The 16,352-nt window shown below is 43.2% G+C and overlaps 1 protein-coding gene and 1 long non-coding RNA gene across 2 annotated transcripts in view; one reads left to right on the top strand and one right to left on the bottom strand.

Moving 5' to 3' along the window:
• Nucleotides 1-796: 796 nt before the first annotated feature.
• LOC137322767 (von Willebrand factor A domain-containing protein 3B-like) overlaps nucleotides 797-16,352 on the top strand; it is a 207,923-nt gene continuing 192,367 nt past the window's right edge. Inside the window, exons 1-3 of the mRNA XM_067985798.1 lie at nucleotides 797-1,020; nucleotides 2,683-2,774; nucleotides 6,485-6,735. Coding sequence (XP_067841899.1) covers nucleotides 864-1,020; nucleotides 2,683-2,774; nucleotides 6,485-6,735 — 500 coding nt within the window. The 5' untranslated portion in view covers nucleotides 797-863. The remainder of the gene's footprint in view (nucleotides 1,021-2,682; nucleotides 2,775-6,484; nucleotides 6,736-16,352) is intronic.
• LOC137322768 (uncharacterized) lies at nucleotides 839-13,367 on the bottom strand. The gene is made up of 3 exons (XR_010963236.1): nucleotides 13,219-13,367; nucleotides 6,930-6,990; nucleotides 839-989 (listed from the first exon to the last, which is right to left on the bottom strand). It is a non-coding gene; the product is annotated as an uncharacterized lncRNA (long non-coding RNA).

The raw sequence follows: 16,352 nt of genomic DNA, 5'->3' as shown, positions 1-16,352 counted from the left end.
TACTCCAGCCCTTCTCCCACACCCCCCCTCCGCCCATTATGTCGCATTCCCCTGAGTTAAAATCGAAGCTTTAGTTTCAGAACCTTAGATCTAATGATGCATAAAGGGTTAACAAATACCCATACAAATCTGACCAGCCTAGTACTTGGATACACTTGGAATATTTATATCTCCCCAAGGTGAAAGTGTACTAAAACTTTAGTTAAAAAAGTGTAACAATGTAAAGCCTTAAAGCCTTTAGATTAAAAATTTGAATAGTTTGCTTTGATTTGATTATTGTGATTACTGCATCATAATTGATGCTAATTACAGTGTTGCAGGTAAAACACAAAATAAGACTGACAGCTGATTCATAACTCAGAAGGTTGTCATTATTTGAATGATCATTACAATATAAAACTGTGATGTTAAAAATGATTGATTTGAGGTTAAATTTTATCCTGCAACACAGGTGCCACAACCATTAGCTGGGGGTTTGTTTCTGTGATACAATGGTAAATTTGGAAAAAAATTAGTAAGTAAATTAGTTGCATCGGTTAAAGCTAAATTTGCACATCTATTGTGCAGTATCTACAAAAATGTTGAGTTTTATAAAATGGGATTTGAGGAATGTACAAAAGAAAATTTCTTAGTGCTATGCAATATTATTGGCATAGAGTGCAACATTTCAATCATGGCATATTTTGCTGCATAAATTGTACCACAAACTTCTAAAGGTTAATGCACATTCTTATGTAGTTGACAGGTTTATAAATCATTAATTGAAATATGTTGCCTTGGCAGAAGTAACGTTTGATTTGAAACAAAGTGATAACCCACCAGAGACAAATTTGCATGATTTTAATAAGTTCAACCACAAGCCAATGGAAATGATGAAAATCCATGAGAAGAATACACATTTTGAACTTGATGTACGGACTCTCCTTTCTTCATCAAAATGGCTTCAGCTCCATGGGCTCAAGAGAAACAGGCTGACCCTGTCTCAGATCCTGCCACAGATTGGATTTAAACATAGAGAAGGTAAAATGTATTGCATTGTTTAAAGAATGACACTAGTGCATTTTTGTACAGCAATCACTTGGTTAGCGATCTGTCATGTCACTTTAAGGAATGAAGGGCGTAGATGTTTGCAACCACTAAATGAAGTTATTGATGTGTGGAATTAGCTTATGGCATGATATCTGCTTTGAAAATATTTCCATTCCCTTTGACTGTGCTGCTTATATTTAATACTTAGAATTGAAGAAAATAGAATACATACTATTCCTAGGATGGGGAGTGGCCTTGTCACCTGCTGGGGGAACGATGGAGGAGGAAGGGGGGGAACTGGTATTTGGGACAGAACCCAGTTTAACTTTAGCCCTAAATTTCACTGTGGGGGAGAAGATGAGTCCACATTAAGGGCAAATGTCTAGGGAAGATCCCGGGCTACACCATTAATTCTTCCCATTATGCTCTTGTAAGAGCTGAGAGTTGGAATGAGTTCTGCTAGGGGTCCAGAAATGGCCCCAAAAGGCAGCAAGATAAAGGTAATAGATTTTGGAAGACTTGATTACCTTTATTATGGCAGCATTTGGCTTCCTTGGGAGTTAAACAAATAATATTGGATCCTTATTTTGACTGGTACCAGGCCTCAGTCTTTCTCTAATAGTGTGGTATAGTGATGTTCTGACTTCTGGCGGTTTGGGGTGGGTGAATCTGAAACTCTCTAACAGACATGGGCTACCCACCCCTAACATGCCAATGACCTGGTCTCCAGGATATGGTATGGGGTTGACATCTTCCTCCATGGACGGCCAGGAGTTTGGCTCTGCAACATTTCCTCTGGTACAGTGGGACTCCCAGAATTTCAGGGCCAGTGCCTCTATCCCTGCCCTGGGCAATCCTGCTTCTCTCTATTCTTAGAGTAGCTGTAACTAAAATGATGCAAACTGAACTGCACGTATCACTCTGCGATACATTAGTTGTTGTCACATCTGTCACATCGGCCTAGAAACAATCCTAGCCTGAGTCAATTGAAAAAACATAGAAACTTGCAATCTTGAATGGACACAATAATGTCATAACATTGGTGCACTCTATACTAATGGACCAGAGGGCATAGATTTAAGGTGATTGGCAAAAGAACCAAAGGTGACATGAGGAAAAACTGTTTTACACAGTGAGTGGTTAGGATCTGGAATGCACTGCCTGAGGGGGGTGGTGGAAGTAGATTCAGTCATGGCTTTCAAAAGGGAACTGGATAAGTATTTGTAAGGAAAAAATTTGCAGGGCTACAGGGAGTGGGACTAGCTGGATTGCTCTTGCATAGAGCCAGCATGGACTCGATGTGCTGAATGGCCTCCTTCCATGCTGTAACCTTTCTATGATTCTATAATAAATCAGTATGCAGCTGTCACAAAAACACACACAATAATTGCTCTGAAATATTATTTATTATAGTAAATTTGAAATGAATGTTAATTTTTTTTGACTTGATAAAAATGTGGTTATACGTCAACAGAAGATTAGAACTTTACTCTGTAAGTGTCCATCTTAGCAATTCCTGCCCTTTAATATAGATCCATTGAACCTTTGGTGTGGCAAAGGCTCAGATGTTATGTAGCCTATTTTAATAATATTTCAAACCGATGGACAAATAAATGATTTTCTCTTAGTAATCACATTTATTTTGTGTTACAGATTTTGACTGTGGATTGCGAAAGTCCGTGTCATCATGTTACGGTGAAGGCTTGTTTCATCAATACATGAGAAAAGATGGTAGGATTTACAATGTAAGTATGTGAATAACTGCATCAAGTTACAGTAGGATGAGCAATTTTTTTGTAAATCCCTTTGTATCATAGTAGGTACAGCACAGGAGGAAACCATTCGGCCCATCATGCCTGTGCCATCTCTTTGAAAGAACTATCCAATTAGTCCTATTCCCCTGCTCTGTAAATTTTTTCCCATTCTCTAGCCCTGTAATTTTTTTCCCTTCATGTATTTATCCAATTCCCTTTTGAAAGTTACGATTGAATCTGCTTCCACCACCCTTTCAGGCAGTGCATTCCAGATCATCACAACTCACTGTGTAAAAAAAATGTTCCCTCATGTCGCCTCTGGCTCTTTTGCCGATCACCTTAAATCTGTGCCCTCTGGTTACTGAGCCTTCTGCCACTGGAAACAGTTTCTCCTTATTTACTCTGTCAAAATCGTTCATGATTTCAAAATTTGCAGATGACACAAAACTTGGAAGGGTAGTAAACAGTGAGGAGGATAGTGATAGACTTTAAGAGGATATAGACAGGCTGGTGGCATGGGCGGACATATGGCAGATGAAATTTAAGGGAGATAAATGCAAAGTGATACCTTTCGGTAGGAAGTTCAAGGATAGGCAATATAAACTAGAAGGCACAACTCTAAAAGGTGTACAGGAATAGAGAGATCTGGGGGTATATGTGCACAAATCGTTGAAGGTGGCAGGGCAAATTGAGAAAGTGGTGAAAAAAGCATACGGGATCCTGGGCTTTATAAATAGAACCATAGAGCACAAAAGTATGGAAGTCATGATGAACCTTTATAAAACACTGGTTCGGCCACAACTGGAGTATTGTGTCCAGTTCTGGGCACCGCACTTCAGGAAAGATGTGAAGGCCTTAGAAAGAGTGCAGAAGAGATTTACCAGAATGATTCCAGGGATGAAGGACTTTAGTTACATGGAAAGACTGGAGAAGCTGGGGTGGTTCTCCTTGGGACTGAGAAGGTTGCGAGGAGATTTGATAGAGGTATTCAAAATCATGAAGGGTCTAGACAGAGTAGATAGAGAAACTGTTCCCATTGGTGGAAGGGTCAAGGACCAGAGGACATATATTTAAGGTGGTTGGCAAAAGAACCAAAGGTGACATGAGGAAAATCTTTTTTACACAGCGAGTGGTTAGGATCTGGAATGCACTGCCTGAGGGGGTGGTGGAGGCAGATTCAATTGTGACCTTCAAAAGGGAACTGGATAAGTACTTGTAAGGAAAAAATTTGCAGGGCTACAGGGAAAGGGCGGGCGAGTGGGACTAGCTGGATTGCTCTTGCATAGAGCCGGTGCGGACTCAATGGGCCAAATGGCCTCCTTCCATGCTGCAACCTTTCTATGATTCTATGATTCAACTCGTTCTTCCACCTTCAAAGCTTTGTGTATGTACACCTCCAGAGCTTTGTGTATGTACACCTCCAGGTCTCTCTGTTCCTGCACTGCCTTTAAAATTGTACACTTAGTTTATATTGCCTCTCCTCATTCTTCCTACTAAAATGTATCACTTTACACTTCTCTGCGTTAAATGTCATCTGCCATGTGTCTTCCCATTTCACCAGTCTGTTTACGTCCTCCTGAAGTCTGCCAATATCCTCCACATTGTTTACTACATTTCTGAGTTTCATGTCATCTGCAAACTTTGAAATTATACCCTGTATTCCCAAGCCTAGGTCATTAATATATATCAAAAAGAGCAGTGGTCCTAATACTGACCCTTGGGGAACACCACTGTATACTTCCCTCCGAACTGAAAAACAACCATTCACCACTACTCCCTGCTTTCTGTCCCTTAGCCAGTTTTGTATCCACATTGCCACTGTCCCTTTAATCCTATGGGCTTTAATTTTACTAAGAAGTCTAATATGTGGTACTTTATCAAATGCCTTTTGAAAGTCCATATTCACAACATCAACCGCACTACCTTCATCAACCCTCTCCGTTACTTCATTAAAGAACTCAATCAAGTTAGTCATCACAATTTTCCTTGAACAAATCCATGCTGACTTTCATTTATTAGCCCATACTTTTCCAAGTACCAATTAATTTTGTCCTGGAGTATTGTCTCCAAAAGTTTCCCTACCACCAACGTTAGGCTGACTGGCCTGTAATTGCTGGGTTTATCCCTCTCCCCTTTTTTGAACAGGGGTGTAACATTTGCAGTCCTCTGGCACCATCCCCATATCTAAGGAGGATTGGAAGATTGTGGCCAGAGCCTCCGCAATTTTCACCCTTACTTCCCTCAGTATCCTAGGATGCAGCCCATCAGTACCTGGTGACGTTTCTACTTTGAGTACTGCCAATCTTTTAAGTACCTTCTCTTTATCTATTTTTATCCTATGCAATATTGCTGCTACCTCCCTCTTTACTGCTACAGTGGCAGCATCCTCTTCTCTGGTGAAGATGGATGTGAAGTATTTATTTAGTGCCTCGCCATGCCCTCTGCCTCCATAAGAAGATCTCCTCTTTTTGTCTCTAATTGGTCCCACCCTTCCTTTGACTGCCCTTTCACTATTTATATGTTTATGAAAAACTTTTGGGTTCCCTTTTATGTTAACCGCTAATCTATTCTCATATTCTCTCTCTGCCCCTCATATTCCGTTTTTTAGATCTCCTCTGCACTTTCTTTATTCAGCCAGGTTCTCTACTGTATTATGAACTTTTGTACCTTTCTCCTTTATATTCGTATACTATTATCTAACCTTCTGTAGCTGGACGGGAGGGCATTCTATATCATGAACATCCCCCCAACTCCCATAAATAATTTCCCCTGCTTGTTTCACTCTGGTTGTAGTTGAAGTGAAATAGCTTTGCTTCCTCTTCCCCTTTCTGTTCACGAGGGCTATGTTGATATGAGGAGCCTAGATGGGTACCATGGTTTGCACTTGAGGGAACCCTGTCACCTAATTGTAGGTAACAATTTTGCCTTGCATGCAAAGTTGTGGCATGCAACTCTGTCCTTCTCAAAAGGAGAGGTGATGGAGCTGTCCCATTGTTTGAAACAGATGTGTCCTTTTATCTAGGAGCCTGTCTGACATTCATGCATTCGGGAGCTGATCTTGAGTTTATACCTTGGCATGCTTATAGGAGTATTTCATATAAGGACTTGGTATGGAAATAGGCATTCCTGTCTTTTTAGTTTGCCTGATCTTTCCCATCTGTCAAAGTATTTCTGCTTTTTGGCTGATGTTGCAGTACATCTTTCATTAAACCTGGGCTATGAACCAAAGACAATATTTAGCTGCTTGAATGGAATATGACACTATATGGCACTAAATTGGATTGTTGCATATTCATTACAGTTGAATATTGGACTCATACCCATGACAGAAATATAAACTGAGTTATTTTCTCTTTCCTTTGCCCACTTTCTTGAAAAAAGCCGTATAAAGCTTTCTGAACTGAATTTGTAAGATCTTTTGGCGTATGTGATTAAATGGAAATTATGAATAATGAAAATGTCAAAACTAGATATAAATAGGCCCACTGGTGCATATGCTGGTGCAGTGCTATACCCATACTAGCAATACATTAGTTACAGCTATGATGTAAGACTATTGCAGACCTAACTTAAATATTCTAACATTTACTGCATTTCACCGTTTTTCCATACATTTTTGTAGAGGAGCCAAAATGGCTTAATTTCAAATATTTCTAGATATATCAATAAAAATTGCCTTGTGCTTGTCTTCTCCTTTGCAGCTAACGGCCAGTAAAGAACAGCTTCAGCAGTTTGCTGTCTCTCTGACAAGGGCAATAAAACTCTACCAACAACGGCTGGAGTGGCTGACCAGTGGGAGCAAACAGCTCTTTGGTGTAATTCAGGAATGTTGCATCGTTATCGTTTTAGACTTTGCCCCTATGTCTCAGAATCTGTTTCATCTTTCTCGTTATGCTCTTTGCATGGTTCTCCAGGAACAGCTGTCACTGATCGGAAAGTTTAATCTTATTAGGTGAGGAAAATGTTATTTAATCAACTCTACTTTTTTTGAGTTTCTGCATTGCCGACTATATTCAGTATTTTGTTCTTGACTACAAATTTTGCAGTGGCATGAATGACAAGCAATGTCCTTAAACCTTATAATAGCATGGATATACTTTTTTCCACATAAATGCAGGCTGTAAATCCTCATAAAGAAAGTCTTACCCTGAAAGTAGAATTGGATTGTGCCCATTTCAGCTGTCATCACATAGGATTTTTCATATTACTGTAAAAAATGGTAAGATAATTAAATCACTGGTTAGGCCTCAGCTGGAGTATTGTGTTCAGTTCTGGGCACCACACTTTAGGAAGAATGTCAAGGCCTTGAGGTAGGGTGCAGAGGAGATTTACTAGAATTTACTAGATGAAGGTCTTCAGTTATATGGAAAGACTAGAGAAGCTGGGATTGTTCTCCTTACAGCAGAGAAGATTAAGGGGAGATTTAATGGAGGTGTTCAAAATTACGAGGGGTTTTGATAGAGTAAATAGGGAGAAACTGTTTCCAGTGGCAGGAAGGCATCTGTTAACCAGAGAACACAAATTTAAAAAGAACCAGAGGGGAGATGAGTGGAATTTTTGTTACTCAACTTTTTTTTTTGATCTCGAATGCACTGCCTGAAAGGGTGGTGGAAGCAGATTCATTAATAACTTTCAAAAGGGAATTGGATAAATACTTGAAGGGAAACGATTTACAGGACTGTGGGGAAAGACCAGAGGAGTGAGACTAATTGGATAGTTCTTTCAAAGAATTGGCACAGGCATGATGGGCCGAATGGCCTCCTTCTGTGTTATATGATTCCATGATAATGAACACAGTTTCTTTGTTTTAATAATATGCTGGTTAGCAGCTTACTAGAGGTAGGGGGGCTGAATATCCACATGGGGTTGCATCCCAGCTCTTGCACCAGAATGTGTCCACCTGGCTCCTCTGCCGATGACTCTACCGAAGTTCATGGGGGTTAGGGGGCGATCCTAACAGCTTTGCTAAATTGGTGAACCCAAAATTTTATCCAAACAAATAAGCCAACTTGTTAAAAGTAGTGCAGTCATTTTTGCTCTTTGTTCATTAAACAAAAGCAGAAAACTGGACTGGTGAAAGAAGATGCTTTTAAACCAGTTGAATTTTTCAACTTTTCCATTGATTCCATCTTATTTCCAAATAAATCAGAACATATAACCTATAGGAAAGATTAATATGTGCATTGGACCCAATCTCCAAGCTGCCATTAAGACCGGATATTCAATTTTTAAAGGGCTCAGGTACCTATTAAGATGGGGATGATCAATATAGGAAATATACTGGAATTTATCTTGCACATGATGAATGATGCTGAATTTAGCTTGTTCAAATGACCTACATCCATTAATTTGAATAACAGTAAAGAAATATACTGCCAATCACCTAAATAAACTACAGCATTAGTTATTAACCATTTATCAGAGATAAGGAAAGAAACAGTGATGCCGAGTTCTATCTCCAACACTACTTTAGTTTTCAGGCTTTTGACATAGAATCATAGAAGTTACAACATGGAAACAGGCCCTTCAGCCCAACATGTCCATGTCGCCCAGTTTATACCACTAAGCTAGTCCCAATTGCCTGCACTTGGCCCATATCCCTCTATACCCATCTTACCCATGTAACTGTCCAAATGCTTTTTAAAAGACAAAATTGTACCCGCCTCTACTACTGCCTCTGGCAGCTCGTTCCAGACACTCACCACCCTTTGAGTGAAAAAATTGCCCCTCTGGACCCTTTTGTATCTCTCCCCTCTCACCTTAAATCTATGCCCCCTCGTTATAGACTCCCCTACCTTTGGGAAAAGATTTTGACTATCGACCTTATCTATGCCCCTCATTATTTTATAGACTTCTATAAGATCACCCCTTAACCTCCTACTCTCCAGGGAAAAAAGTCCCAGTCTATCTAACCTCTCCCTGTAAGTCAAACCATCAAGTCCCGGTAGCATCCTAGTAAATCTTTTCTGCACTCTTTCTAGTTTAATAATATCCTTTCTATAATAGGGTGACCAGAACTGTACACAGTACTCCAAGTGTGGCCTCACCAATGCCCTGTACAACTTCAACAAGACATCCCAACTCCTGCATTCAATGTTCTGACCAATGAAACCAAGCATGCCGAATGCCTTCTTCACCACCCTATCCACCTGTGACTCCACTTTCAAGGAGCTATGAATCTGTACTCCTAGATCTCTTTGTTCTATAACTCTCCCCAACGCCCTACCATTAACGGAGTAGGTCCTGGCCCGATTCGATCTACCAAAATGCATCACCTCACATTTATCTAAATTAAACTCCATCTGCCATTCATCGGCCCACTGGCCCAATTGATCAAGATCCCGTTGCAATCCCAGATAACCTTCTTCACTGTCCACAATGCCACCAATCTTGGTGTCATCTGCAAACTTACTAACCATGCCTCCTAAATTCTCATCCAAATCATTAATATAAATAACAAATAACAGCGGACCCAGCACTGATCCCTGAGGCACACCGCTGGACATAGGCATCCAGTTTGAAAAACAACCCTCGACAACCACCCTCTGTCTTCTGTCGTCAATCCAATTTTGTATCCAATTGGCTACCTCACCTTGGATCCCATGAGATTTAACCTTATGTAACAACCTACCATGCGGTACCTTGTCAAATGCTTTGCTGAAGTCCATGTAGACCACGTCTACTGCACAGCCCTCATCTATCTTCTTGGTTACCCCTTCAAAAAACTCAATCAAATTCGTGAGACATGATTTTCCTCTCACAAAACCATGCTGACTGTTCCTAATTAGTCCCTGCCTCTCCAAATGCCTGTAGATCCTGTCCCTCAGAATACCCTCTAACAACTTACCCACTACAGATGTCAGGCTCACTGGTCTGTCGTTCCCAGGCTTTTCCCTGCCGCCCTTCTTAAACAAAGGCACAACATTTGCTACCCTCCAATCTTCAGGCACCTCACCTGTAGCGGTGGATGATTCAAATATCTCTGCTAGGGGACCCGCAATTTCCTCCCTAACCTCCCATAACGTCCTGGGATACATTTCATCAGGTCCCGGAGATTTATCTACCTTGATGCGCGTTAAGACTTCCAGCACCTCCCTCTCTGTAATATGTACACTCCTCAAGACATCACTATTTATTTCCCAAAGTTCCCTAACATCCATGCCTTTCTCAACCGTAAATACCGATGTGAAATATTCATTCAGGATCTCACCCATCTCTTGTGGTTCCGCACATAGATGACCTTGTTGATCCTTAAGAGGCCCTACTCTCTCCCTAGTTACCCTTTTGCCCTTTATGTATTTGTAGAAGCTCTTTGGATTCACCTTTGCCTGATCTGCCAAAGCAATCTCATATCCCCTTTTTGCCCTCCTGATTTCTCTCTTAACTCTACTCCGGCAATCTCTATACTCTTCAAGGGATCCACTTGATCCCAGCTGCCTATGCATGTCATATGCCTCCTTCTTCTTTTTGACTAGTGCCTCAATCTCCCGAGTCATCCAAGGTTCCCTACTTCTACCAGCCTTGCCCTTCACTTTATAAGGAATGTGCTTACCCTGAACCCTGGTTAACACACTTTTGAAAGCCTCCCACTTACCAGACGTCCCTTTGCCTGCCAACAGACTCTCCCAATCAACTTCTGAAAGTTCCTGTCTAATACCATCAAAATTGGCCTTTCCCCAATTTAGAATTTTAACTTTTGGGCCAGACCTATCCTTCTCCATAGCTATCTTAAAACTAATGGAATTATGATGACTTGTCCCAAAGTGATCCCTCACCAACACTTCTGTCACCTGCCCTTCCTTATTTCCCAAGAGGAGGTCAAGTTTTGCCCCCTCTCTAGTCGGGCCATCCACATACTGAATGAGAAATTCCTCCTGAATACACTCAACAAATTTCTCTCCATCCAAGCCCCTAATGCTATGGCTGTCCCAGTCAATGTTGGGAAAGTTAAAGTCCCCTACTATTACCACATGTTTATTAGTGAGGCTGATGGTACTGATACACCTAGTATCCAACCAATGTTAAAAAAAATGCATATTGCAAAACCTGTCAACTTACAGGGCTTCTACAGGAATATGGGATGATTGACCAGTGACCTAGTAAAAAGGTTGCCTTTTGTTTGCATTAAAAAAAGCCATAAATACAGAAAACACAAGACCCTCTGGCATCTTTTAATTGTCGTACATTACAGTTTTCAAATAACAGAAACTCCTGTCTTTAAGAATTGCATAGCATCAACACAAAATTGAGTTTTAACCCTATTCTCGCTTTGACTTTGCTCCTATTGTTCCTACAATTCTTAATAAAGCACTCTCTGAATTGCAAGGAAAAGTATGCATTTGTAATTTTACTAAAGTTGTGGACTGTATAATTCCACACAGTCTTTTTTGGAGCTTTGTGTATGTACAACTAGCTATATTTCTTGCTAAGGAATACACCCTCCCTAGCAGATTTAGTTGACATTTTGGCATCACATGTTCTGTAACCCTTCACTGCTGCAAAATCTCCCTCCTTCCTGTCAACTTCTGGGAGTGCCCCCCAACCCATTACCTTTATTATCTTATCACCCTTGTCAGATCAGGAAATCCTGATCCTTCAATGTGGAACACATTCTGCCGTGTGAACAGGTGGTCATTGTGCCAGCTGGACTTTAGAGGGAGACTGGTACTCTGAGCCCAAGGGGCTGATTTTCGGCTGGCTGAGTGGGGGGCTCCTAAAATGGCGGAATCCCAGAGTGGGTTCGGCGCCCAGCTCCAATCCGCTGACTTCCGGGTTCCCCAGTGAAGCGTTCGGGTGCGCACGCAGCTCCCGAATGCGGGACTCCCACTGGCAATTAAAGTCAGCGGGATGCTGCTTTAGATAGTTAGTCAGATAGTTGAGGCACTTGACAGACCTCATTGAGTGGAGATTTTGGCAGGGGTGCAATTTCGAAGGATCCTCAGCATGTTTCCCGTGCTGTGGGAAACATTCCCTGTTGGAGCAGACGTGTTTCAGCCAGCAGCCAGTGGGAGATGCAAAGGATAATTTGACAGGTGGGGGGAAAACCTCATTTATTGCAGCAGGGCACTCTGTCACTTCAGACAAAGTTTTGGCTGCAACACCTTTGTTTTTCCACTCAAAATTCTTAATTTATACCCTAAACTCTGCTGTGCAAACACATTTACCTACTTTGCCGACCCTCTCAACCTCACACCGTCAGGATGAGGGGGCACCATAGCTGCATTCATCACTTCATCCGAGGATGAGCAACATCACCAGCCTCGCCAGGCACGCCGTCCACCTCCGCCATGTGGAGCTCCACAACACAGTGCTGCGCCACAGGCACCAGCACAAAATAGTCGTGCAACTACACATACACCCACCGTAGGGTGACCCAATGGGTGGCATCAAGTGTGGGTGTTCATGGTGAACCTCATGAAAGGAACTTATTACACAAGCCAGTCAAGAATGGCCAAGACGTGGCAGTAGTGGTGACAATAATAATATTTAATGTGCCAATAACAAAAATCAAACATAAATAAAAAACATGACAAACCGTCAAACACCCTTGTGCACCACCTTTGTGCTCACAAAAACTTTGCCTTACGCTTACGAGTACTCCTACGTGGTTCCTCCCCTGTGGCTGCAGTAGAGGTAATAGCAGGTTGCTCTTGTTCATGTCTTGACCGATTAGATGCTTTGGGCCTACGCCCTCTGGGTTTCGGTGCCTGTGAGGGCCTCTCCAAAGACTGCTCCACCTGCACCTGTGCAGGGGCAGACTTGGCCAGAGGAGGCAGCATTGCGGGCAGTGGTTGAGAGGGGGGCAATGGGTGAGACATGGGGGCGCTTTGAGTGGCGTCCCCACTTCTACGTCCCCTTTTGCCATCATCCCTCTCCTGGGCCAGGCCCACATCACTCCTACTACCCTGCTGGATGACAGTTTGGAGAACATGTGTGAAGCCCTGTAAGGCCAGTGCCAGAGTATCTGCCTGCCTGTTTAAGGTGGCGGAATGTTGCTCACCTGAGTCCGAACGGCCATTGTCAGGGCCTCAATGGACTCATTGGTGAGCCGTGCTTGATGCTCGATGGAAGCTAGCCTTCCCTCCATCGCAGACATTCCCGCACTTACCCGCGACACTATCTCAGAGATGCCCTCATGTCCCTGTGACAGTATCTCAGAGATTCCCTCCTGTACCTGTGCCACCATTCCACTTATGCAGGAGTTGGACTCCTCCATCCTCTGCGCGATTGTGGAGAGTGCATGTGGCACTTGTTCCAGCACCTCGCAAATGCGCTGCTGCCCCTCGATCATTCTCCTTTTAAAGGATGGCCCCCAGGGTTCAGCATCTGTGTCCAGCTGAGCAGAGCCTGGAGAAGAGTGCTCCCACCGACGCGGACTCTCCACAGCTGCCCCTGCCACCAGTGTCTGCTCGTGCTCACGTGTGTGGTGACTCACCATGTGCGACCCCAACTAAGTGAGGACGGGGACCCACCGAGGTGTGTGCATCTGCGCTGGTGAATGGCTCGCTCAGATGTGACGGTTCCTGCTCAAAGGCCGGCTGGTCATCTGATGAATCACCCTCCGCCATCACGGCGGTCGCTGAAGGCCCTGTAAGAGAACAGAAAGCAATATTAAGCATGGTGACAGATGTTGAGGTGCTGAAGATGGCAAAGCATGTTAACATCATTTGTTATTGTGTGTGCTGAATGTTAAAGTTCTGTCATCAGCCATTTGTCGGGTGGCAGTCTCGGCGTCCCCGCTGGATAGGCACTCGAGGGTGCGGCTAAGTTCCAGAGCCTCCTGCTCCACGGCTGTGAGGACGACCAGATGCTGCGACCCCCCTCTGGTCTTCGCCCTCACCTGTGCATTCTGGGCTCTCTTCTATAAGGGGAGAAAGTAGGGAGGCGTGAGTGAGGGATGGTGATGTGGCCAACCGCTGAATGCATTGGTTTGGGTGAGGCTGACCATGAAAGAGATGCATCAGAGGGTGAGTATGAGACAGAGCCATGACATTGTATGAAGATTGGCTTGAGTGGTAGTGGTGGGATGAGTAATGGGGAGGTGAGGAAGTGCAGGTAAGTTGAGGATGAGGTTTGAATGGGCGTGAGGAGTGATGTGATAGAGTAGTGTTGGCAGTGCAGAAGGAGTTGTGGGGTGGGGGCAGTGATGTGGAAGACAGAGTGTAGGAGAGTGAGTAAGTGTACTCACTTTGGCTGACCTAGTTAGGTCATTGAAGCGCTTCCTGCACTGGATCCATGTGCGGGAGACATTGCTGCTGCTGCTGACCTCCTCTGCCACCTTGAGCCAGGCCTTCTTGGTGGTAGAGTCAGGCCATTTCCTCCCGTCCGCCGGGTAGAAAATATCCCTCCTACGCCTCACCCCATCCAATAGGACCTGGACTGAGGCATCATTAAATCTGGGAGCAGCCTTTCCCCTGGTCTGCTCCATTCTATAATTTTGGTTGTTTGCTGCAGGAGCAGTTTTGGAAGACTGCCCCTTTAAAGAGGGCTCCTCCAGCTGACAGCCTGTGATGTGGGTGCGCAGTCCGCCCGCTGCGCAGGTTGACGACGGGAAACCCAGAAGCCACAGTAAGTGGCTTCAATTTACCCACGATTGTGTGGGGAACGGACCGATTTTACTGGGCTGGTTACCCACGCGCCCAGTCACCCCCCCCCCCCCCCGCCCCCCCCCGCCCCACCCCCCCCGCTGCCATCCCGCCTCCCTGGTAATATTGGGGCCCAAGCGTTATTTTGTGAGAAAGTAATTTTCAAAATGCTGATCTAGGAAAGCAGGTGATTAAACCATTCTCTCTTTAAATATAAGTCTAGAAATTTCTGTATAAATAACATTAACTAAAGCTGATTGAGTCAGCATAAAAACGTGTAGTAACTCATTTAGTTCTGCTTTAGAATTGAAAGTTTTTATCATATTCCATTAACTTAAAATGCACACTCTTTTTTTAATAAAAACTAATTCTTTAGATAAAGATTCAATTAAGCATCAACCATATAAATTAGTCCGGGTCTGTAAGACTTTGTTTGTATTGGCAAACCTACTGTATACCCACTTTATAAACTATAATATATACATGATTAAATTATATTTTTCAACAAGATGTACATTGTACACTGCTAGTAATCTTCAGAAGGAGCCACCTCTAAATTACTACAGAGGCTTTTTCTCTGAGGTTTTTTTTACAACAACTTGCCGTCAAGCAGAAAGTAATGGCCTTGGTGTTAAAGCAGCACCAACACAAACTTTAACAACATTTATTTCGACGTGGGTTAATCACGGTGAGTATAGCACCTTCTGTGTATTGTTTGTGTTGGAGTATTTAAGATGTTCCTCTGGTTTGTTGTTTATTTTTGTTTTGGGATATTTTTGTCTTAATATCATATTTGTTAAGTATTCTTTTAATTTTGTTGATGCCTATTTGTTGTGGTTTGCACTATAAGTTTGCTCTTGTGTTTTTGTTTGTTATAGGTAAGTGGAATGGTGAGTCATCTGCATTCACTGTTGGAGGGCTGTGATCTCTATATTTAATGGAAAAAGGATTGAAATACTTGCATTTGTATCGTGCCTTATTACGTCTCTTAGAAACATCCCAAAGTATTTCGCATAGGATGAATTACTTTGTCAACATAACAGTAACTGTATTTCAAATATGTCATTTTGCATGGAGGAAGATTCCACAAACAGCAAAGTAGTTAAATCACCAGTTGATCTCCTTGAGGGAAAGATATTGACGAGGCAATGGGAGGTGGGTCTCTTCTTTGAATAGTGCTATGGGACCTTTAATGTCCACCTGAATAGATAGGTAGGGCCTCAGTTTAATATCTCATTCAAAGGACGCCTCCAAGTATGTGGCACTCCCTCAATACTGCACTGAAGGGGTGGGTTGGGGGCAGGTGGGCAGTGAAAATTGTCAGTTTTGGGAGCAGGACCGCATCTCGGCTCCAACCCGCCGACTTCCGGGTTTGACCCAGACGCATCTGGGTGCACACACACGCGCGCTTCTGAAACCCGGAAGTCCCGTTGGCACGTAAAGCCAGCGGGACGATATTTAAAGGGCCAATTGAGGTACTTAAACTAGTTAAAGATGTTAAATTTTTGTGGTTTGAACTGCACAAGCCATTTCAACTGCTTCTGAACGTGTCTCCCGTGGCCTCTGAAACACACCATGGAAACGGGGTCGAGTTGCAGCTGGCACCCATTTGGATCTTTAAACCAGTGATTGACACATAGAACCATAGAATCAGAGAAAGGTTACAGCACGGAAGGAGGCCATTTGGCCCATCGAGTCAGCGCCGGCTTTATGCAAGAGCAATCCAGCTAGTCCCATTCCCCCGCCCTATCCCCGTATCCCTGCAAATTTTTTCCTTTCAAGTACTTATCCAGTTCCCTTTTGAACGCCATGATTGAATCTGCCTCCACCACCCCCTCGGGCAGTGCATTCCAGATCCTGACCACTTGCTGTGTAAAAAAGTTTTTCTTCATGTCACCTTTGGTTCTTTTGCCAATCTGTGTCCTCTGGTTCTTGACCCTTCCGCCAATGGGAACAGTTTCTCTCTATCTACTTTGTCTAGACC

Source organism: Heptranchias perlo, chromosome 6 (assembly GCF_035084215.1).
Source record: "Heptranchias perlo isolate sHepPer1 chromosome 6, sHepPer1.hap1, whole genome shotgun sequence".
Classification (NCBI taxonomy): Eukaryota; Metazoa; Chordata; class Chondrichthyes; order Hexanchiformes; family Hexanchidae; genus Heptranchias; species Heptranchias perlo.
Note: the sequence above shows the minus strand (reverse complement) of the source record. Positions and strands in the feature narration are given on the sequence as shown.